At 50.8% G+C, this 21,260-nt stretch overlaps 1 protein-coding gene across 1 annotated transcript in view; it reads left to right on the top strand.

Annotated features, from left to right (window-relative positions):
* ITPR1 (inositol 1,4,5-trisphosphate receptor type 1) overlaps nucleotides 1–21,260 on the top strand; it is a 183,029-nt gene that overhangs the window by 74,703 nt on the left and 87,066 nt on the right. Inside the window, exons 24-33 of the mRNA XM_054387579.1 lie at nucleotides 2,232–2,357; nucleotides 3,439–3,639; nucleotides 5,670–5,921; nucleotides 6,685–6,810; nucleotides 7,624–7,752; nucleotides 12,268–12,388; nucleotides 13,572–13,756; nucleotides 14,433–14,581; nucleotides 15,683–15,794; nucleotides 20,880–20,909. Coding sequence (XP_054243554.1) covers nucleotides 2,232–2,357; nucleotides 3,439–3,639; nucleotides 5,670–5,921; nucleotides 6,685–6,810; nucleotides 7,624–7,752; nucleotides 12,268–12,388; nucleotides 13,572–13,756; nucleotides 14,433–14,581; nucleotides 15,683–15,794; nucleotides 20,880–20,909 — 1,431 coding nt within the window. The remainder of the gene's footprint in view (nucleotides 1–2,231; nucleotides 2,358–3,438; nucleotides 3,640–5,669; nucleotides 5,922–6,684; nucleotides 6,811–7,623; nucleotides 7,753–12,267; nucleotides 12,389–13,571; nucleotides 13,757–14,432; nucleotides 14,582–15,682; nucleotides 15,795–20,879; nucleotides 20,910–21,260) is intronic.

Genomic DNA, 21,260 nt, shown 5'->3' with positions numbered 1-21,260 from the left:
TGTGTGGCTGTCACCTTGCTTTGTGTCCTCTTGACAGGCCTCAGTAGCTCCTCTGATTCTTCCTGAACCTTCTGCCTCTGTGTTGGGTTCCCAGAGGGGATTCTCTTTAGCCTCAGAGTCAGTTCAAAAATAGTGTGACAGACTGCCAGCATGCTGGGGTTGGGGACCTTTGGGGATCATCTAATCCACCCCACCCTGCTAAAGCAGGGCACCCACAGCAGCTTGCCCAGAATCACAGTGGCTAGATGGGTTTGGGGTCTCTCCAGAGAAGGAGACTCTTGTCTAAGCTTTGTCTATTGGAAACCTTTATAAATAGTCAGAGTTCTGCCCCATTTCCTGGAGACCTTTGTCCTTCAGAGCTCAGAGTAAGTCCATAGCTCAACTCCCAGCTTTTCAGGGGAGCTGTGTGCTGCTGGAAGTGAAGCTGTGGCAGTGTGTGCTGGTTTGGGGCCAGACAGATCCTCTCTTGCCCCGAAAGGGACAAAAGAATGAGACTCACACAAACGGATTGGAGAGTGATGGAAAGTTTAAATGGAAAAGCAATTGGTGAAGCTACAGAGAACTACAAACTACAAAGCATAGTGACAAAGAGTATCCCAAAGCGTACAGAACCCCTCACAGAATTCCCAAAGCTTCCCAATCCTTCCCCTCTTCCCACCTGAGGGTAAACCCAAACCCTCAGGGCTCTTTCTTCCCCCTCCCGCTGCTAGGCAAGTCTCAGGCTGGCCAGGTCTGAGACTGCCCCCCCTCCATTCTCCTCCTGGCATTAGGCCTAGGCAGGCCTAAGAGGCCTTGAGGATACTCCCCCGGCATTACCCAGTAAGAGAGGACATCTCCCATGGGAGCAGAGGGAAGAAAGAGGAAGAGAATGACTCTGCAGATGGCCTTATAGGGTGCAGGATTTATGGGTAGAAATACGTCGTTTCCTGTGTCCACCCCTGTGGGTGGGCACCCAGGACACCAGAGGTGTATCTCATGCGGCAGTGGCAGGGGGCACCCAGCCTAAACTGCCACACAGTGGAAGCAAGACTCTCATTATTGCTAGAAGGCAGCTGTATGACAACCCTCCTAGGAAGACTGAGGGCTAAAAGGGTGCCTGGTGAGCCCCTGTGGGATTTATCAGCAGGTCTGCCCACTTGTTAGACACAGACCCCTGCAGCTGCAGAGACCCAGATTCCCCCTTAGCAATGAATAAATACCAACTGGCTCTCCTGATGAGCTCTGCTCTTGCTAATTAGCCACCTCAAGGTGCTGGGTAGTGTCAGTGGAGCAGCTTGAAACCCACTAGGGGTTGCTCTAGGGTTTGAGGTTGCACAGCACCACTTTGTGCTGATGAAGCACAGCCTGAGGTCATTGCCTTGGCCACCCATCAGTCACAAGTGACAGGTACTTACAGAGGTGAGGGAACTCTTCACGTTCTCCCTGTCACTCTGCTGTCCCCTCTTCCAAACTCCACAGCCTTCTGAGACCCAGCAGTTCTGGGCAGTGGCTTTGATTAATGCTGAGCTGAGTCTCAATGCTGTCTTGCTTCATATTTTGCTTAAAATAAACCCAGCAGTAAAATCTTCCCTCTAGCACCTTTTCTCACCTTTCTGTCCCCTGGCTGTGGATGCTCATTGGCCAGGCAGGCTGGGAGGTGCTTCACCTTTGGAAACAGATGAAACCCCTTAAAAACAGACAACTCCTTTTCCAGCCTGCACTTCCTGCCCTCAGTGATGGTAATTCCATTCAGCCATGCCTGGAAGTGTGCAAGCAGTGTTTGGATTCCAGTAAATACCAGCTGGCCTGAACTGGGGCAGTAATAACAACTTTCCATCTCTTCTGAGCCCTGACCTGCCTATCTATCACTGCTGAAATGCATTTCAGTGGAACATGGCTCCTTCCCTTGCATTCCCAAGGTGCTGATGTGTGGTTTGGCCCAGGCAGTGGTATGTTCAGCAGCCTAAAAGTGACTCTAGCACGTTGCTGGCAGGCTTGGCCATGGGGTGTGCAGTTTGAGAGAGGAAACTGCTGTAACTTGGGTGATGCTCTTGCTTTTTGATGGCCTTTCAAACTGTGAGGCAGGCCAAGCTCATCCCTTGCTATCTGTGAACTGGGTGGAGGTTTGTTTTCTTTCCTTTGGAGTGTGAGACGTGACAGTTCCCTTGCAGAGCTGTGGCTTGTCTGCTCCTCACCTGAAAGTGAACTTCTGAGGCTTTTTAACCCCAGTCTCCTGTCTCATGCCATCACAGGCTGAAGACACCAGGATGCAGGAGATCATGAAGCTTGCACATGAGTTCTTACAGAACTTTTGTGCTGGGAACCAGCAGAACCAGGCCTTGCTGCACAAGCACATAAACCTGTTCCTCAACCCAGGGGTAAGAGTGACCTCATGCCATGATTTATTGTTGTTCCTAGCAAGAAGAGAATGGATTGTCCTTGGTGATTGCCTCTGGGCCTGTTCTGATGCAAGTTTGGTTGAAGGGGTCACGTTCCAAAGCCTCAAAAGCTGGCAAGATCTGTTTGTTTCTAATCATTTCAGTGCAGAAAGCTCAAGAGGCTGGAGTGAACTCTGAATCATAGATTCACAGAATGGGTTGTGTTGGAAGGGTCCTTGAAGATCATGCAGTTCCAGTTCCCACTGCCATGGGCAGGGACACCTCCCACCAGCCCAGCTTGCTCAAGGCCTCATTCAACCTGGTCTTGAACACCTCCAGGGAGAGGGTATCCACAACTTCCCTGGGCAACCAGTTCCAGTGTCTCCCCACCCTCACTCTCAAGACTTTCTTTTTCATCTCCAGTCTCAGTCTCTCCTCTCCCAGCTCAAAGCCATTGTCCCTCGTTCCAGCACTCCCAGCCCTTGTTCAAAGTCCCTCCCCAGCTCTCCTGGAGCCCCTTCAGGTACTGGAAGGCTGCTCTGAGGTCTCCTTGGAGCCTTTTCTTTTCCAGGCTGAACAGCCCTAATTCTCCCTGCCTTTCCCCATAGTGGGTGAGGGTCTCCAGGCTCTGATCATCTTTGTGGATCCTCTGGACCCTCTCCAGCAGCTCCAGGTCCTTCTTGTGTGGAGGGCTCCAGAGCTGGAGGCAGTGCTGCACAGGTGGGGTCTGAATCCCCTCCCTGCCCTGCTGCTCTCCCTGCTCTGGATGCAGCTCAGCACTCAGCTGCCTGCTGGGCTGCCAGGGACCACTGCTGGCTGCTGGGGAGTTTGTCACCAGCTAACACCCCCAGATCCTTCTTCTCAAGACTCCTCTCCAGCTACTCCTTGCACAGCCTGGGTTTGTGCTTGGAGTTGCCCCAAGATAGGCTCAGATTGAGCCATTGTGTTGAAAGCTTAGGTCCTCAGGAATGTTCTCCTCAGCCCTGGAGCCCACAGGAGTGTTGACTTCATCCTGCTCAGTGTGGGTTTGGTGGCTTGTATTTTTCTAATTTCTTCTTTTCTTTCACCCCTTTCTCTTTAGATCCTGGAAGCAGTAACCATGCAGCACATCTTCATGAACAACTTCCAGCTGTGCAGTGAGATCAATGAAAGAGTTGTCCAACACTTTGTCCACTGCATCGAAACCCACGGCAGAAACGTTCAGTACATCAAGTTCCTGCAGACCATTGTCAAGGCAGAAGGGAAATTCATTAAGAAATGCCAAGATATGGTAATGGCTGAGGTGAGAGCTGTAGAGCTTTGCAGGGCCTGAGCAGAAGTTTTTCTTGCACATGCCATTTGGTGAGCCTGACAAATTGATCCTCTCACTGCTGGCACTGCCAAGAAGCTGACAGTTAGCTCTCAGAATGCAAAAAGAGCATGCAGCCAGCAGGAAGCACAGGCTGCTCTGTGACCAAAAGCCTTCTGAGCTCCTCACCCATGGCTCTAAACGAGAGCTTGGTGATTAACGATGCTCAGAAGATACCTTCTAAGCTCTCTACCCAGCATCCTGTAGGTAGGTTTTGAAGCAAGGGGGCTTTCCTCTGGCTAAATTGACTAGAAGAGAAATAGTTTCCCCTCAAGATCACTGATGGAGGAGGCAAATTGTGCCATGAGAGTGTTGTGAGGGGAATTTCTTGTCTTAAGAGCTAAGATCACTAATACAGAAGGAAATTTGTACCATGAGAGTATAGTGAGGGGAAATTTTTGTCTTACCCAGTTCTATATCTTCATCAGTTTAAGTGCTAAAGGGGGAAAAGTCTCCTAAAATTTAGCTCTTTAGGTGACTCAGAAATTGAGGATAAACAGAAGTAGGAGAAAGAGCAAAACTGTGCCATGATAGTTGAGGGCAATTTCTTAAGATCTGAGATCACTAATGCAGAAGGAATTTTGTACATGAGAGTATTGTGAGTGGGATTTTTTTGTCTTAAGATCTACACCTTCATCAGTTTAAGTGCTTGAAGGGGGGAAAGTCTCCTAAAATTCAGCTCTTTAGGTGACTCAGAAATTGAGGATAAACAGGGAGAGGTAGGAGAAGGAGAAAAACTGTCCCATGAGGGTATTTTGAGGGCAATTTCTTGTCTTAAAATCTAAGATCAATAATGCAGAAAGAAGTTTGTACCACTATGGTATTTTGAGAGGGTTTTTTTTTTTTGTCTGCTCAAGATACTCAGCTGTTTAAGTGCTGAAGGTCTCCAAAACTTGAGGTGTGTAGGCAACTGGGAAGTTGAGGGCCAAGCAGGGAGAGGTGAGAGAAGGGTGGATGAATGCCTTTGAGCTGGGTGTGATGTGTTTTGGCTTGCACATCTGCTGGGATTTTGATTGGCCTCCTCAGCAGGGGGAGCCCAAGGATCAGGTTTGGCAAGCTCTGGGACTTTGTCTCAGTCTTTACTAGACTGATCAGAGGTCTTCTGTATTTTATCCTTCACTTCAAAAATGGTTTTGTGAGCTTCTGAACATGGAGTCCAGGTTGTGAGGTGCTTCCATGGGGGTTAGCAGCTGCTGAGAAAAAGAAGTTAATTTGGGGTCAGGCCCTGCCTTCATGGCAGGGGAGTTGGAACTAGATGGTCTTTTAAAGTCCTTTCCAACTCAACCCATTCTGTGATTCTGCATTTTATCTAGCTGTTGGCCATTAACCCTGCAGGAGGATAGCCCCAGGCCCCTCCAGCTGTGTCCTCAGAAGTGCCCAGCCTGAGGAGAGCTCAATTTGCTCATTGTCCTTCCCTTCATGGGGTTACAGAAGGTCTGAACTGCTCTGAAGATGTGGCTGTCCAGGCCTCAGACGTGAAGCTGACTGAAATCTTCAGTGTGGCTTAAGCTGTCACTCATTAGCCGTGGGGAGCTGATGTTTGTTCAGGAGGGTGGAATTCCTGAGCCCTGCTGTCCTCCCACCCAGCATGTCCCCAGGGCATGCCTCTGACCCAAGCTGTGTGTGAATTAAGAAGTCAGCTGAGGGGAGAGATGTGGAATCCAAAGGCACAATGGAAAGTCACGAGCTGCTTGGCACCACTTCTGTCTGAGCAGGCAGTGGGGCTGGCTTTGAAGTCCTTCAGCAGCTCAGAAGTGGTAAATTCTTGAAGGCAAAATGTCATAGCTGAGCCCTCTCTCCAGGGAGGCATCAGGAGAGGGAGGAGTGCCCAGCTGCCTTGGTGGGCTGCCCTCCGTTGGAGTGTCTGAAGAAGAGCTGACTGGGGCTTGCACTGGCCATAGCCAGAGGCTGCTGTGGGGAGATGATCTTTGAGCTGCTGATGGTGTCTCTTTCTTTCTGGGCAGCTGGTGAATGCAGGAGAAGATGTCCTGGTGTTTTACAATGACAGAGCCTCCTTCCAGACTCTGGTGCAGATGATGAGATCCGAGAGGGACCGGATGGACGAGAACAGTCCCTTGATGTACCACATCCACTTGGTAGAGCTGCTGGCTGTGTGCACTGAGGGCAAAAATGTCTACACAGAAATCAAGTGCAACTCCCTGCTTCCTCTGGATGACATTGTCAGGGTAGTGACCCATGAGGATTGCATACCTGAGGTGAGGGCTCCTTGGAGGTGCTGGCCTGGAGGTGTTTGAGGTGGACACTGGAAGGAAGTTCTTTGGACATTAGGAAGAGGTTCCTCACAATAAGGGGGTGAAATACTGGAGCATGCTGCCCAGAGATGTGGTAGATGCCCCATCCCTGGAGATGTGCAAGATCAGACTGGGCCACCTGCTCTAGTTGGAAGCGTCCCTGCTGACTGCAGGGGGGTTGGACAAGATGTCCTTTGAGAATCCCTTCCAATCCAGTGCATTCTCCAACACTGTGAGGGAGGTTTGATATTGCTGAGCCTGGCCTGGGAAGGGTGGTGGTGCAGGTGGACAATAAGCTGGGAAAGCAGAACCAGAGAAGCAATTGTCAGCAACCCCACTCAGCCTGGGCAGCTCAGTTAAATCCTCTTGCACTTGTTTCCTTGCCCTGCCAATGGGGGGCGTGATGCTGCACTCAGTTGTTTTAGAGGGTTCTTGAGGCAGAGAGGTTTTTGGAGCGTGCTGCTAACCTTCACCAGATGGTTCTGCAGAACTGGAAGGGATTATTACACTGATGCTTTGTCTGCAGTAACCCTGCTGTATTCTCTTGGCTGCTGTCTTGCTATTCATGGCATTAAATTTCACCAGGGCTGAAGGAGAAGCAAGAAGGAGCATTACAAGTGATTTATACAGCAGCTCTGGTGTGGCATTAGACTCATTCAGAATCCCAGTCAGGTTTGCTTTTGTTATTGTAGGCTTGGGGTTATTTCCTTTTCTCCTCTCCTTTTAGGTCAAAATTGCCTACATCAACTTCTTGAATCATTGCTATGTGGACACAGAAGTAGAAATGAAAGAGATCTACACCAGCAATCATATGTGGAAGCTGTTTGAGAACTTCCTGCTTGACATCTGTCGGGTAAGGAGCTCTGATTCTAGCAGCTGAACTCCAAAAGCAGCAAAGAACAGCGAGAGCAAGACATCATCCCTGGAGATGTGCAGGATCAGTCCTGAGGTGACCTGGGGCAATCTGATCTAGTTGGAGGTGTCCCTGCTGGCTTGCAGGGGGTTTGGACAAGATGACCTTTGAGAGAGTCCCTTTCAACCCCCTGCAATCTGTGAATCAGAGTCACAATGCATCAAGGCAATCAGTACCCTCAACACTGTGCTCCTTCAACTTGATACCTGCCTTCTCCTTGTGCCTGTGGATGTCATTAGCCCTACTCCATGGGACACATAAAAAACCAACCCAAACAACCCTTCAGCAAAGCCCCACACCCTGCCCTGTTGTCTGGTGCCTCTTTCTCTTCTGCCTTCTGGCTTGCTCACTCTGGCCAGGAGAAGTGAGCTCCTTCCCCAGCAAGAGGCAATGTTTTTTGGCAGGTCAAAACAAATTTTTCCCAAGCTTGGCATTTGTTTGGCCATTTGGCTTTTTGCCTGGGATTCCAAGTATTTCCCCACTACACCTCAGTCCTCCCTGCCCTCCTGCTTTCCTCAAAGGCACTGTGTTTTTCCCTGCCTCCTGAACAAGCTGTGTGCTGTCACATGACACCAATAACGGTGTTGGGCTTCTGCTCCTGTGTGTGTGTGTGCTGGAAACCCAGGGGTCCCAAGTGGCGTAAATATCATCATGGCAAGGAATCCCTGTGCAAAATGAAGAATTCCAGCCTGTGACACTCATTAAGCCACCTTGGCTGAGCTTTTCCTGACCTGAGACTGAATTGTCTTGCAGGCTTGCAACAACACCAGCGACAGAAAGCATGCGGACTGCGTCCTGGAGAAGTACGTCACAGAAATAGTGATGAGCATAGTCACCACCTTCTTCAGTTCCCCCTTCTCTGACCAGAGCACTACTCTGCAGGTAGGACAGCACAGAGTAGTTGGGACTTTGATGGCCTTGAAGGTCCTTTCCAACCATAGTGATAGTGTGAGAGGTGAAAGGATTCTCTCCACTTGGGTTGCATTTCCCAGTTACCAGCAACCCCAGGTTTGTAGTGGGGAGACAGGCACTCACTCTGTGACCAAGGTGGTTCTTCTGCTGTAGAAGTGGAAGGGTTTGTATATCAGAGTACAAACGTTTTCTAGAGAAGCTGAGGCATCACATTACTTCCTGAGTAGGTTCAGCTCTCCAGCTCCCAAGACCACACAGGTCTCAGTATCAGCAAACACCAGGTGAGAATATCACACCACAGGGAGGGAAATGAAGGAGTTGTCCCTGTTGCATCTGAGGGCTCTGCTCGTCCTCTTGGTGGCCAAGTGTCAGAGGACAGTTGAATAAGATGGTGTGGGCGGGTGGTGGAGAGCAAACAAGCTTCTGCTCAGTGCTAGTTTGGCCTGCCAGCTGCCAAGCAGTGGTAGAGCAGTTGGCACAGCATCAAGCTGTTCTCCAGAGAGCCATGGAGAGGGAAGGTAAAGCTTTGGTGGCAAGGCCCTCTGGACAGGAGGAGAATGTTGTCTTATAAAGGGTGCAGAAAGAAAGCATGTTTGGATAGCAGGATTCTGATTTCCCTCAGAACCAAAACCTTTCCAGAAACTCCACTGTGAGTGATTCTTTGTCTTGCTCAGAAGTTGGGGAAATGTGGAGGGGAGAGGCTTAGAATGCTTGTGAAGTGACAGAAGGTAGAGATTTCCAGCCCAGAACAGCAGTGTCAGGACTTTCCCCTAATATTTGTGTTGCAGCAGCAAGATAACATCATTTCTTTTATTCCTGAAGAACTTCTTGGGAGGAGTGTGGGTGGAGTGGTCAGGTGCCTGGCAGGGCTGTCAGAACTTTGACTGCAGTAGTTGTTGAAACTTGATGCAGCCTCACTGTGCCAAAGGCAAACCCCAGCTTTGTACCTGGCAGCAGGTTTGCAGGCACCTGGCTCCCAAAAGTGGTCATAAAGGGCATCTGGCAACCCTAAGTGCCAGTGCCCCATCCAAGAAGGGCTCCTACGCCTCTGCATCATGGTGACTGCAGTGCTCCAGGGAGGTGTTCATGAAGCTGCTGCACAACTGTGCTCCAAGTGAAGGCTTCTCTGCTCAGTGAGCAACAGTGTTCCTGCTTTTGCCCTCTGGGCTGCCTGTGTCTCTGCTCTCCTCCAGCCAGGACCTGGGTGACCAGTGGCCAGCCTGATCTGCCTACTGCCTGGCATTCAACACAGCTCTGCTTCTCATAACCTTTGGCCAGCCCTCCTTACTCAGACACTCAAGGGCAACCTTGATGGGGCCCAGAGCAACCTGATCTAGTTGGAGGTGTCCCTGCTCAGTGCAGGGGGGTTGAACAAGATGACTTCTGAGGGTCCCTTCCAAACTGATGCATTCTGTGATAGTCACACTGCAAGCCAAGAGCTGTGCCTGGGGTTGGCTCAGAGACATCAGCTGCCAAGCTGGGCATTGCCTGTGAGAGCTCAGGGAGCTGCACCAGCTGTGTTGGGACTGAGTTGTTTTATTAGGGCTGTGTCTTCACTCAGGCGAGTCTGAGCAGTCCAGCAGCTGATGTGCTCCTCATGGGCCACGAAAGTGTCTGTAGTCACTGCACAGGCAGGAGGTGTCCCCTGAAGAGCCTCCATGGACACTGGTGGGATCAGTTTGTCCACCTCAGCTCAAGGAATGGGAAGCTGAGATCAAGACAGCCTTGTCCCTCAGGGCTCTGCCCTTCCCTTCCCCCTGTGCCTTGGCTGTCATGCTCTCATTGTCATCTCAAGGTGTGCAGCATTTGAATCCACTTCCTTACCATCACGTTTAGCCATCTGTTGATTTGATGGCAGCAGGTTGGTTTAGTTTCTCAAGCTCTCCCTCTGTCTAGCAGGATGAAGCAACTTCACCTCTCTTTGCCATCTCATTTGGTAGGTTTTTCTATCTTGTCCTAGATTCAGCTTCCCTCTACATCTCTAAGTTAAGAGCTCTGGTTCTCTTCCTTCTTATTCAGAGGTTGGAAGGGACCTTTCAAGATCATCCAATTTCAAGCCCCTGCCATGGGCAGAGACACCTCCCACCAGCCCAGGTTGCTCAAGGCCTCATCCAGCCTGGCCTTGAACACCTCCAGGAAGGGGACATCCACAGCCTCCCTGGGCGACCTGTGCCAGTGTCTCACCACAGTGTCTTCCAGTGTCTTCTGCCTGTTAGCACTCTTGCCCATGACTGAGGACTCTCCCACCTGAGGAGTTCAGCCCATTGGACCACCTGGCTGGTGTACATCTCCTCTCAGGGTGGGATTTTCCCTCCCACCTGAGATGCAGCAGAGCAGTCTGCAGCCCTTGTTTCCCTGACCCAAGGCCCCTCTCTCCAAGGGGAAGGGATGGTTGCCACTCTCCCATGGATTCAGTCACTCCCCATCCTTTCTGCTGCACCTTGTCATCTCATTTCTTCCCATGCAAGCCTCTTCTTGTCTCATGTCCTTTCATGTTCTGGCATGTTCCCCTTCAGTTCTCTCTCCTCTGAGTCAGGAGCAGCCTTGCCTGCACAAGGAACACCTATGTCTGTCATGCACTTCAAATAACATCAAATTAGGAGAACATAAATCTGTCTGTTCAGAGAACAGCTGCCCAAAACTTTCCCTCTTACACAAGTACCACTTCAGGCTGTTTGCCTCCTGAGGCTGCTGCTGCCCAAGGCTTGCTTTCCTGAGTGGAGCTGGAGACAGGTGGAGCATGGAGTCAATTTCTGACTTGATTTATTGGGCTGGTTGAAGCAAGTGAAATGTCTTTGAAGCTTTTTAAGACTGAAATGTCTTTAAACATGAACTGAAAGGACTATGTGGGTGGCTTTTAAATCCAGGTATTTTTAATGCCCTTGGAGAATCCTGCTGTCTGCCATGGTTCTGGTGTTTGGCTTGTCTCTAGAAAGAAATCATACAAGGGGTTGGAAGGGGCCTCAGAAGGTCATCTAATTCAGCTCCCTGCAGTCAGCAGGACATCTTCCACTAGGTTAGGTTGTTCAGAGCCTTGTTGAGCCTGACCTTGAAGATGTCCAGGGATGGGGCCTGAACCACCTCCCTGGGCAACCTGTTGCAGTGTTCCAGCAGCCTCCTGGTGCAGCACTTGTTCCTCACATCCAATCTCAATCTGCTCTGCTCTCATTTCAAACCATTGTCTGTCATCCTGTCCCTGCAGGCCTTTGCACACAGTCCCTCTGCAGCCTTCTTGTAGCCCCTTCAGGTACTGGAAGGCAGCCCTACGGTCCTCCTGGAGCCTTCTCCTCTCCAGGCTGAACACCCCCAGCTCCCTCAGCCTGTCCTCATAGCAGAGGTGATCCAGCCCCCTGATCATCTTTGTGGTCCTCCTCTGGACCTGCCCCATCAGGTCCATGTCGTTCCTGTGGTGAGGGCTCCAGAGCTGGACACAGCAGTGTTTGCCTCGTGGTGATTTTTGGGTTCTTGAGTTTTGATTTGGTTTTGGTACCTTTGGTAATGGCCTGATTGGATGAACTGATGCAGAGATGTGATTATCTGTTAGCTCTGACTTTTTCATCTAACTCCCCTTTTTTTCTTACTAGCAGGCATTGCTCTTGACCAGAGTCAAAGAGGTATTGTTTCCCTGCTCCCTCCCTCTCGTGGCGTTTGCACTGTGGTGTAGTTCCCTTAGCTGGTAGAAGTGCTGTGCAGCAAGCAGGCACAGGGTGATGGGCTGTTCCCCCTCACTGCAGGTTCAGCTGAAATCTTTCAAACAGTCTCTACAGGTAAAATAACTGAGTTGTCCTACTCAGTAATTACTGCACACCACCAAACAAGCAGTTTGGGTCACTGTTGTTGGGCTGCTGCAAAGATGAAAGGAGAGCTGATGTGTGTTGGAAGCAGCTCAGCTACCTGAAGCTGAAGATCTCCTTGGGAAACCCAAGTTTAAAGCCTACACTTGGATTTTTTTGCTGCTCCACAGTAGCTCTGGTGTTCACCACTAACTACTACCTGTGCTCCAAAGAGTACACACAGGGCTGGTTCAGCAGTAAATGAGATACCAGCAAATGATGAGTTTCCCACTCTGGAGCTGGGCTGTCCTTTTAACCAAGAGCAAAGTCTCATTTGCCTGTGGACTGTTGAGTCAGCTCCTGGTCAGTGTTAAAAGAAGAATCCCTGGGTGCCAGGTTTGCTGATAACTCTGATGAAACAGATGGAGATGACTCCTGACTTCCTTGCTTAGTCAAGCTCAATTACCAAGGCTTTCTGCTTTAGAAGTCATGTATTTAATGTTTCCTTTCCAGTCTTCCTTCCCAGCCTTGCCCTTCAGTGGCTGATGTGTGGTAGATAAGCTGTCTACAGCCTGAAGTTGCCTAACAAGTGGATGCAGACCAGTTAGAAGTGGCTGGTGTGCAGGAGAGCCATGGTTGTGAGCAGGATCACCTCAAGGTGATGCTGCTGCACCTCAGCATGGCCATGAGTTGGACTTCCCTTGTCTTCCAGACTCGACAGCCTGTGTTTGTCCAGCTGCTGCAGGGTGTCTTCAGAGTGTACCACTGCAACTGGTTAATGCCCAGCCAGAAGGCATCTGTGGAAAGCTGCATTCGGGTCCTGTCAGATGTAGGTAAGCAAAGGATGTCACCAGAAGTAACCACTGCAAGGGTGGTCCCCCAGCGTTTGCTGGTGGCATGGAACAGAACCAGGGTGCACTGCACTTCCTGAAGGTGCCTCTTGCAAACTCAGAGACAAGGCTCAGTACAAAGCCAGAGCTATGCCGAGATCTTGGCATGGTTGAGCAAGAGGAGTTGTCACTGGGACCTGAAGTGCTTCCTCCATTTAACCCCCAAAACTCTCTGCAGTCCTGTGTTAGCCTGGAGAAGAGCAGCCCCAGAGGCCAGCTGAGCAATGCTCAGCAAGAGCTAAAGGAGCTGTGGGGGGCAAGAGGCTGGGGCCAGACTCTGCTCAGTGGTGCCCAGGGACAGCACAAGGGGCAAGGGGCAAAACTGGAACCCAGGAGGTTCCATCTGAGCAGGAGGAGAAAGTTGTTTGTCGTGAGGGTGCTGGAGGCCTGGAGCAGGCTGCCCAGAGAGGTTGTGGAGTCTCCCTGTATGGAGAGCTTCCAACCCCCCCTGGTCATTGTGCTCCTGGGCAAGCTGCTGTGGGTGCCCTGCTGGAGCAGGGGGTTGGACTGGATGAGCTCCAGAGATCTCTTCTAACCTCTACCAGTCTGTGACTCTAATCTGCAGCAGGGAAATAATTTTGTGCCACTCCTCCCTGTATTTTGTTCTGCTTTTAGTATCAAGAAGAGTAACTTGCCCTGGATCTGAGGCCAGGATCTGTGGGATGGGTGTGCATTTGTGTTGGGATGGGATGTTGAGAGCATGTGTGTAAGGACAGAGACCCTACTTTAAACACAGCAGAAGAGCTCTAAGGTGTGGAAAGCTGTGAATATAATGCAAACCAGGGGTCTGGCCAGAGAGTCATAGAATTGTTCTGGTTGGAAGAGGACTGGTTAGGACTGTCAGCCTAAGCCCACCATGGCCATTAAACCATGTCGTGGTAAGACCTCTGAGATCTTTGAGTCCAGCCTGATATCAGCCTAACACCACCATGACCATTAAACCCCATCCCCAAGTGCCATATCCACACATTTCTTGAACACCTCCAGGTAGCATTTGCACAGGGCCTGTCTAGATGCCCAGGAAGGAGGTTGCAGAAGGAAGGTGAAGCAGAGCTTGTCTTGTTCTTGAGCTGGTTGTACCACAGGGCTGAGGGAGTCACCTCTCACTGACTGTGGTCTATTGCAGCCAAAAGCAGAGCTATTGCCATCCCTGTGGACTTGGACAGCCAGGTGAACAATCTCTTCCTGAAATCCCACAACCTTGTGCAGAAGACTGCCATGAACTGGAGGATGACTGCCAGGAACGCTGCCCGCAGGGACTCAGTGCTGGCTGCCTCCAGGGACTACAGAAACATCATTGAGAGATTGCAGGTGACTCCCCAGCTCCTTTTCCTCCTCTGCTGAGCACTTCCTGGCATGCCTGCACCAAAGGAGGGACTTCTGAGGAGCTAGCTGCTGGGGAGTGCAGTAATGCTGTGTTGAAATGCATGAAAGCCGTTGCAGCACAGCAGGGAGCTGAATGTGCACACTTCATGGGTGTGGAAGTGCTCATCCTAGATGCTGATATTGGAAGGTACTTCAAGTATTTTTGTTCCACCATGTGGGCAAGGAGGGCATTGGGCTGCTGGGGTACGTCCAGAGAAAAGCAACGAAGCTGGTGAAGGGTCTGGGGAACAGGGCTGGTGAGGAGCAGCTGAACAGTTCCTGAAGCATAAATAACCTGATGACTATCACAGAGTTTCAGTGCAGCTATGAATCTGCAATTTTTCTCCTGTATCAAGAAAAGCACCTAGAAAGATGGGGGGCAGGGCAGCGGAGCTGAGTGGCCTGGGGGGCTGCTGGCAATCAGGGCTGCTTTTCTACACCACCACTGAACAAACAAATCTGAGAGTCTTCTCTGCCCAAGCTCTGTGGTCTTGCACCTGGTTTATCCAGGCAGGGCAGGCCCAAGTGTCCTGTCCCTCTTGGTGCTTGGTAGAACTGCTGAGCCTGTCAGTGTGGGTGTGTTTGAATGCTGGTTTGAAGCCCTGGCCTGCTTCTGTTCCAGGACATCGTCTCAGCTTTAGAAGATCGCCTGCGGCCGCTGGTGCAAGCAGAGCTCTCAGTCCTGGTGGATGTGCTTCACAGGCCTGAGCTGCTCTTCCCTGAGAACACAGATGCCAGGAGGAAGTGTGAAAGTGGAGGTTTCATCTGCAAGTAAGCTGTCTTCAAGGCTGGCTTGCAGGGAGGGGGATTTAGGTTCTGCTTTTTCTGTGCCCTGTGGGTCAGTGCCCAGCTTGGTGTGTCCTTGCAATACTCTGAAATCAGAGTCATGGAATTCACTGGGTTGGAAGGGACCTTAAGGATCATCCAATTCCCCTGCCATGGGCAGGGACACCTCCCACCCTCAGGCCTCATCCAGCCTGGCCTTGAATACCTTCAGGGAGGGGACATCCACAGCCTTCCTTGGGCAACCTGTGCCAGTGTCTCCCCATCCTCACTCTCAAGTATTTCCTCCTCATCTCCAGTCCCAATGTGCCCTCTTCCAGCTCCAAGCCATTGCCCCTTGTCCTGTCACTACAGGTCCTGCTGGCCACAGTACTCTTGATACAGGCCAGGATGCTGTTGGCCTTCTTGGCCACCTGAGCCAAGGTGTAGTGTGTGAACAGTTTTATGTATTGCTGGTCCTCCAGAACACTTAACAGTGAGTCCTGCATCCTGCTGACCACTCCTCTGATGCCTGCCTGCAGTCAGAGGTTTTTTTATTGGTTGTCCTCCTGCCCAGGGGATGCAGTGGGGAAAAGGGGGAATGGTTTGAAGCTGAGGCAGAGCAGGGTTAGACTGGAGGTGAGGAAGAAGCTCTTCAGTGTGAGGGTGGTGAGACTCCGGAGTAGGCTGCCCAGGGAGGCTGTGACTGCCTCCTCCCTGGGGGTGTTCAAGGCCAAGTTGGATGAGGCCTTGAGCAGCTGAGTCTAGTTGAGAGGTGTCCCAGTCCATGGCAGGGAGGCTGGAGTTCTGAGGTCCCTTCCAACCTGAGCCATTCTAGGATTTCTTTTACAGGGAGCTTCACTTAGAATCGTAGAATCATTAAGGTTGAAAAAGACCTCTAAGATGATCAATTACAACCTTCTAATCTTCCCAAAATGGTTGTAGAATGCTATGATAATAAAACTTGTTTACAGCTTAAGCCAGTGAAGATAGCAGGGGGTTGGACTGGATGATCTCCAGAGGTCCCTTCCACCCCCATCATTCTGTGATCTATCTCACCCCATGGTTAGGCTCTTAGTGCTGAAAGAAGCTGTGTTGGCTGTTTTTCAGGTTAATAAAGCACACCAAGCAGCTGCTGGAGGAGAATGAGGAGAAGCTGTGCATTAAAGTCTTACAGACACTCAGGGAAATGATGACCAAAGACAGAGGCTATGGAGAAAAGGTAACTCATACTTCATCAGGCTGTCTTAAGCCACTGGGAAATAAAATCCTCACGCTTCCAAGCTGTGTTTTGGGTGTCTAAGCCCTTTTGTACTGGAACAAGAACAAACCATTTTTAGCCAGCTAATAGCTTCAGACAGAGTTTGAAAGGTAAGCTTGTGCCTCTTGCTTCTCCTCTTGAGGCTCACAGGTTGAAGTCTAATTCCTGCAGTTACTGGCACTCTAAAAAGTATTTTGTGAGGGATGTAACCCTTGAGCTGCCCTGACTCTTCATCAGCTCACATCACCTTGCAACCAGAGGGTATTTTGTGGTTTGATTTTAGTTTATGTAGATCCAAGTCATCCTTTTTTATGAATTATAGATGGGAACTCTACACTTACCTCTGTTTTTTCTCTTTCCCTTTCCTACATAAAACTTTGATCTTGTTGAGGAGAAGATTTCTCTGTAGGTGCAGACCTGTTGTCTTTTTGCATCAGAAGACTGTGTGTATGCCCAAATGTCCATGTAGGCATTCCTGCAGACAACCTCAACCCCCAGTCTAAGGTGTCTAGTGCATTTCTGAGCCGCTTAGGCAGTTGCCATGCCCCAGGTAGGTGTACTGAGCCCTGTAACCTGTGAGCCCCTGAGAACTGGCAGCTGGAACTGGAAGAAGCAGCAACTGGCAGTCCATTCCCAGGAGCAGATGATGTCTCGGGTCCAATTCTCTCTTGCAGTAGCATTTAAACTTGTGCAGATTCACAGCACAAAAAGGCAAAACTTTCAGAGGTCAGTTCCATGACAGTAATAATTGTTTGGAGCTGCAGCTGCAAGGAAGGGAGATGCTCTGGAGGTACAGAAACCCTTAGCAGAGGAGCTGGTAGCATTGATAGGCTGAGCAGCCAGCTGGGATTATACTGGGTTCAGTTTGGGGTCCCTCACTCCAAGAAGGACATTGAGGTGCCTGGAGCAGGTGCAGAGAAGGGCAGCGAGGCTGGTGAAGGGTCTGGAGAACAGGGCTGGGGAGGAGCAGCTGAGGGAACTGGGGGTGTTTAGTCTGGAGAAGAGGCTGAGGGAGACTTTCTGGCTCTCTACAGCTCCCTGAAAGGAGGTTGGAGCCAGGTGGGCATTGGTGTCTTCTCCCAAATAACAGAACTAGAGGAAATGGCCTCAAGTTGCACCAGGGGAGTTTTAGGTTGGCCATGAGGAACAATTTCTTCTCCCAAAGGGTTGTCAAGCCCTAGCACAGGCTGCCAGGGCAGTGGTGGAGTGCCCATCCCTGGAGGGGTTTCCAAGCCATGGAGATGTGGTGCTGAGGACCATGGTTTAGTGGTGAGCTGGCAGTGCTGGGGTAAGGGTTGGACTCAATCATCTCAAAGGTCTTTTTGGAACTACATGGTTTCTGTAGCACATGATCTCTGCTTGAGCCAGCCTGGCTGGGAGCGAGGAGGACTCTGGTGCAGGACACAGTGCTCTGTTGGCAGCCAGGCAGAGCAGGGGAGGGAGGGCAGGCTGGGCTCATGTGGGGGTGTGGGCTGTTACCTGAGCACACCCAGCTGAGCACACAGCAGAGCCCAGAGCCAGCAGGAGACTCCTAGGAAAATGCCCCCAGGGTAGGGATGGCCACTGCTGAGCTCCCTGCCAGTTCTTCCCACCTGCTGCCATGACCTCTGGGCTCTCAGCTCACACAGTCCCAGCATGGTGAGGGTCAGAAGGGACCTCCATCCAGTCCAACACCCTGTCAAAGCAGGGTACTCACAGCAGCCTGCCCAGGGTCACAATGCCCAGCTGGGCTTGGAAGCTCTCCACACAAGGAGACTCCACAACCTCTCTGGGAAGCCTGCTCCTCTCTCCAGCACCCTCACGCCTAAGAACTTTCTCCTGTTCAGATGGAACCTCCTGGGTTCCTGTTGGTGCCCATTGCCTCTTGTGCTGTCCTTGGGCACCACTGACAAGAGCCTCTTGACCCTTTAGCTCCAACCCATCTCCTGGCTCTTGCTCCTGCTTACCTCTAGCCACTGAGGTCAAACTAAGGAGTGTTTGGCTCTGCAACTCGTTGACTTTGGAGGATTGTCCTGATCAACTACAAGGAAGATGCATATCAGTGTGGGGTGAGAAGGAGAGCAGGGCAGGTAGGGAAGGGCTGCAGCTGCAGGTTTCAGCTAAACCTTCAGTTTTGGTGGCAGTGTCTGGTCCTGGGTGATAACAGTGCAAGGTGAAGCCTTGTGGAGACCACCTGTGCACTTCTTAAGGTCCTTTACTGAAACATCTGTGTCAGACTACAGATCTGACATGCAAAGGGACTGGCTGTAGCCTGCAGAAGGGAGTTGGTGATCCTCTAACCAGTGTAGAGTGATGCTTCCTGTTGCCCAATGCTGGGAATGTAATGGATTAAGGGTAATCACAGATTTAGTTTTACTTAGGCACATGACTGTATGTTTCCCTACTTGAAACAAACCAGAGAGCCTAAGGTCACCTCAAGTAGTAGAGAAGGTGATTGATGTATAGACTAAACACCAAGAAAACCCAGATGAGAGCTCTGAGGCTTTTTGTTTCTAGTAACAGAATCATTTTGGTTGGAAAAGCCCTTTGAGGTCATCCAGTCCAACCATTCTCTAACTGTACCAAGTCTGGGGCTAAACCATGGCCCTCAGCACCTCTGAAACATCCCTAGAAATGGGAATTCAACCATCTCCCTGGGCAGCCTGGTCCAGGTTTTGAGAACCCTTGCAATGAAGAATTTTCTTCTGATGTCCAACTGAACCTCCCCTGGTGCACCTTGATGTCCCTCTGAGATATTTTTAATGGAATAGGAACATTGCCTTGTTTAGGCTGGGAAGGACCTTTATTAAGGCTGTTCATTCACAGGGCTTCCTCAGACTTTATTTGGCCACCTTGGGTGAAGCAGTGTTTCTAGAAGATTGCATCTGACATAACTTGCAGCACTCAGACCACAAAGAACCCCAGAAGAGTCTAAAACTCTTGTCAGGGTAGAAAAAGGCCTCAATTTCTGCAAGAGCAGAGCAGTTAGTTAGGGCAAGATAAGAAGCTGCTTGGGAAGTGGGTTTCTGACTGTGGAAAAGCAGCTGATGGCTTGCAGATAGACACTGCTGGTAGTAGCAGAACAGCTTTGGCTGTCTGCTGTGGGGAGTGCAATCGTGTTTGCTCTCCCCTGTGACTCAGAGCTGTGTTTAGTCACCACTTGCAAGGCAATACCTTTTGTTTTGAAAGTCATCCTGGAGTGTGAAAGAGGAAGGAAAAAGGAACTGAGAGGCTGCTGCTCAACACAGACATGAAGGTGGCAAATCTTGGTCTTGTGACCAGCATGTTGACCACACAAAGCCATCTTGAGGGTGGGTCAGATGTTCACACAGCTGCCAGGAGTCACTTCAAAGTGATGCCCAGGAGCAGAGGCACAGAATGATAGGGGTGGGAGTGGAAAATCACCCTTAGGAGGAAAGGTTGAGGTAGTTGAGTCTCTACAGCTTGGAGAAGAGGAGGCTGAGGGGAGACCTCATTCATGTTTATAAAGAGGGAGGATGGAGCCAGGCTCTGCTCAGTCATGTTCAGTGATAGGACAAGGGGCAATGGCTGCAAGCTGGAGCAGAGGAGGTTCCACCTGAACATAAAAACTTTTCCACTGTGAGGGTGCTGGAGCCCTGGAGCAGGCTGCCCAGAGAGGAGTCTCCTCCTTCCAAACCCACCTGGATGTGTTCCTGTGTGACCTGCCCTGTGTGACCCTGCTTTGGCACGGGGGGCTGAGTGTTCTTTCGAGGTCCCTTCCAACCCCTAACATTCTGTGGCTGGAAGGGGCTTCTGGAGATCCTCTAGCAGGATCACCTCAAGCAGGTTGCACAGGATGGCATCCAGGCAGGTTTTGAATGACTCCAGAGATAGGGACTCCACCACCTCTCTGTTCTAGTGCTTTGCCACCCCCACAGTGCAGAAGTTTCCCCTGGGTTTAGATGGGTGTTGCTGTGTTCAAGCTGGTGCCATGGCAGCTCTGGCAGTCTGTGATTTCTGCTGCAATACCATGTGGAGCTGGCTAGAACACTCAGATTTATAAAAGGATGCCACTTCTGCTCTCTCCCAGCACACAATAAAACCACTGCACCCTCGGGCCCCTACCCTTGGCCCTTTTGTGGGTGGCAGGTGCAAGGAGAACGTGGTGCTGTCCACTGCCATTAGCAGAGACCTTCATTAGCAGCTGGGATCCCTCTGCAGCATGCAAAGCCTGTGGTGAAAGCACAGATGTAGAGAAGCTGGTGGGAAGGCTCTGAGCTTGCAGATTGCTCAAGACTCCTCATCTTGGCAGGCTCCCAGCCTCACTGGCTGCTGGGTACCATACTGTGGTGTATTTAATAGGCAGGAAGCTTCACCACGTTGACAGTGTAGGCTAGACCCAAGTTTTTCCCTTGGAAACATGTCACTCAGGCATGGCTTGCTGGGTGCCTCCCAGCTGATGAGCCTCGCTGCATAGAATCACAGAAAGGTTTGGGTTGGAAGGGACCTTGAAGGTCATCCAACCCCCCCTGGCATGAGCAGGGACACCTCTCACCAGCCCAGGTTGCTCAAGGTCTCATCCAGCCTGGCCTTGAACACCTCTAGGGTCAGAGCTTGCGTGACTTTGAGCAACCTGTTCCAGTGTCTCGTGACCCTCGTGGGGAGGGATTTCTTCCTGAGTTCTAATCTAAATTGAGCTTCTTTCACTCTGAAGCCATTTCCCCTTGTCCTGTCCTTCCATGCAGGACTTAAAGTTCAGATCTCCATTTCTCCTTCCCAGAGTGGAAGCTGTGCAGTGCTGCCGCTCACAGCTCAGGCTGCTGACGACTCCTCGTGCCCGAGGGTGAGGTTCTTGGATCTCGATCAGGCAGCCTGCCTGGTTTGTCACTTGGCACAGGATCAAAGCCAGGGCTCATCCTGCCTCTGAAGCTCCTTGGTGTGTCAGTTCCCCATCCCACCACATCCCAGTGCTTGCAGATGTTGCTCCCCAGTGCTGGGTTGCAGCATGAAGGTGTGAACTTGATTTCTAAGATCTTAACATGAAAGCTGGTTGTGATTTCTCTTACTAATGCTTGCTTTCACTTCTTCCCCTTCTCTCTTTCCCAGCAGATTACCATTGAATTGGATAATGCTGAGGTTTTCACTTTTCTCTACTTCCTGCAGTGTTGTTTCCATGGTGTTTGTTTGATGAGTAGCCCTGTGACCTGTCCTGTTGTCTCCTTAGCACTGAGCTTCCCAGTCTGTGTGTCAGTGGAGTAGTTGAGTTTCCAGTCTGCCATGTGTCTGCGCTGGGAATAGTCACCATAACTAATTCCAGATGTCATTCCCTGGGATGCTGGTCTAAACAGTGGGATATTCAGTCCAAATGCAGTTAGAACTTCTGGCAGTCTGCAATCATCCCATGCCCCACAGTGGATCCCAGGAGGTGCAGGCCAGATCTGAATGCTCTTTGGAGCATCAGCTGCCACAAGCACCATTAAAACATCA

The sequence above is a fragment of the Indicator indicator genome, chromosome 15 (assembly GCF_027791375.1).
Source record: "Indicator indicator isolate 239-I01 chromosome 15, UM_Iind_1.1, whole genome shotgun sequence".
Classification (NCBI taxonomy): Eukaryota; Metazoa; Chordata; class Aves; order Piciformes; family Indicatoridae; genus Indicator; species Indicator indicator.
Note: the sequence above shows the minus strand (reverse complement) of the source record. Positions and strands in the feature narration are given on the sequence as shown.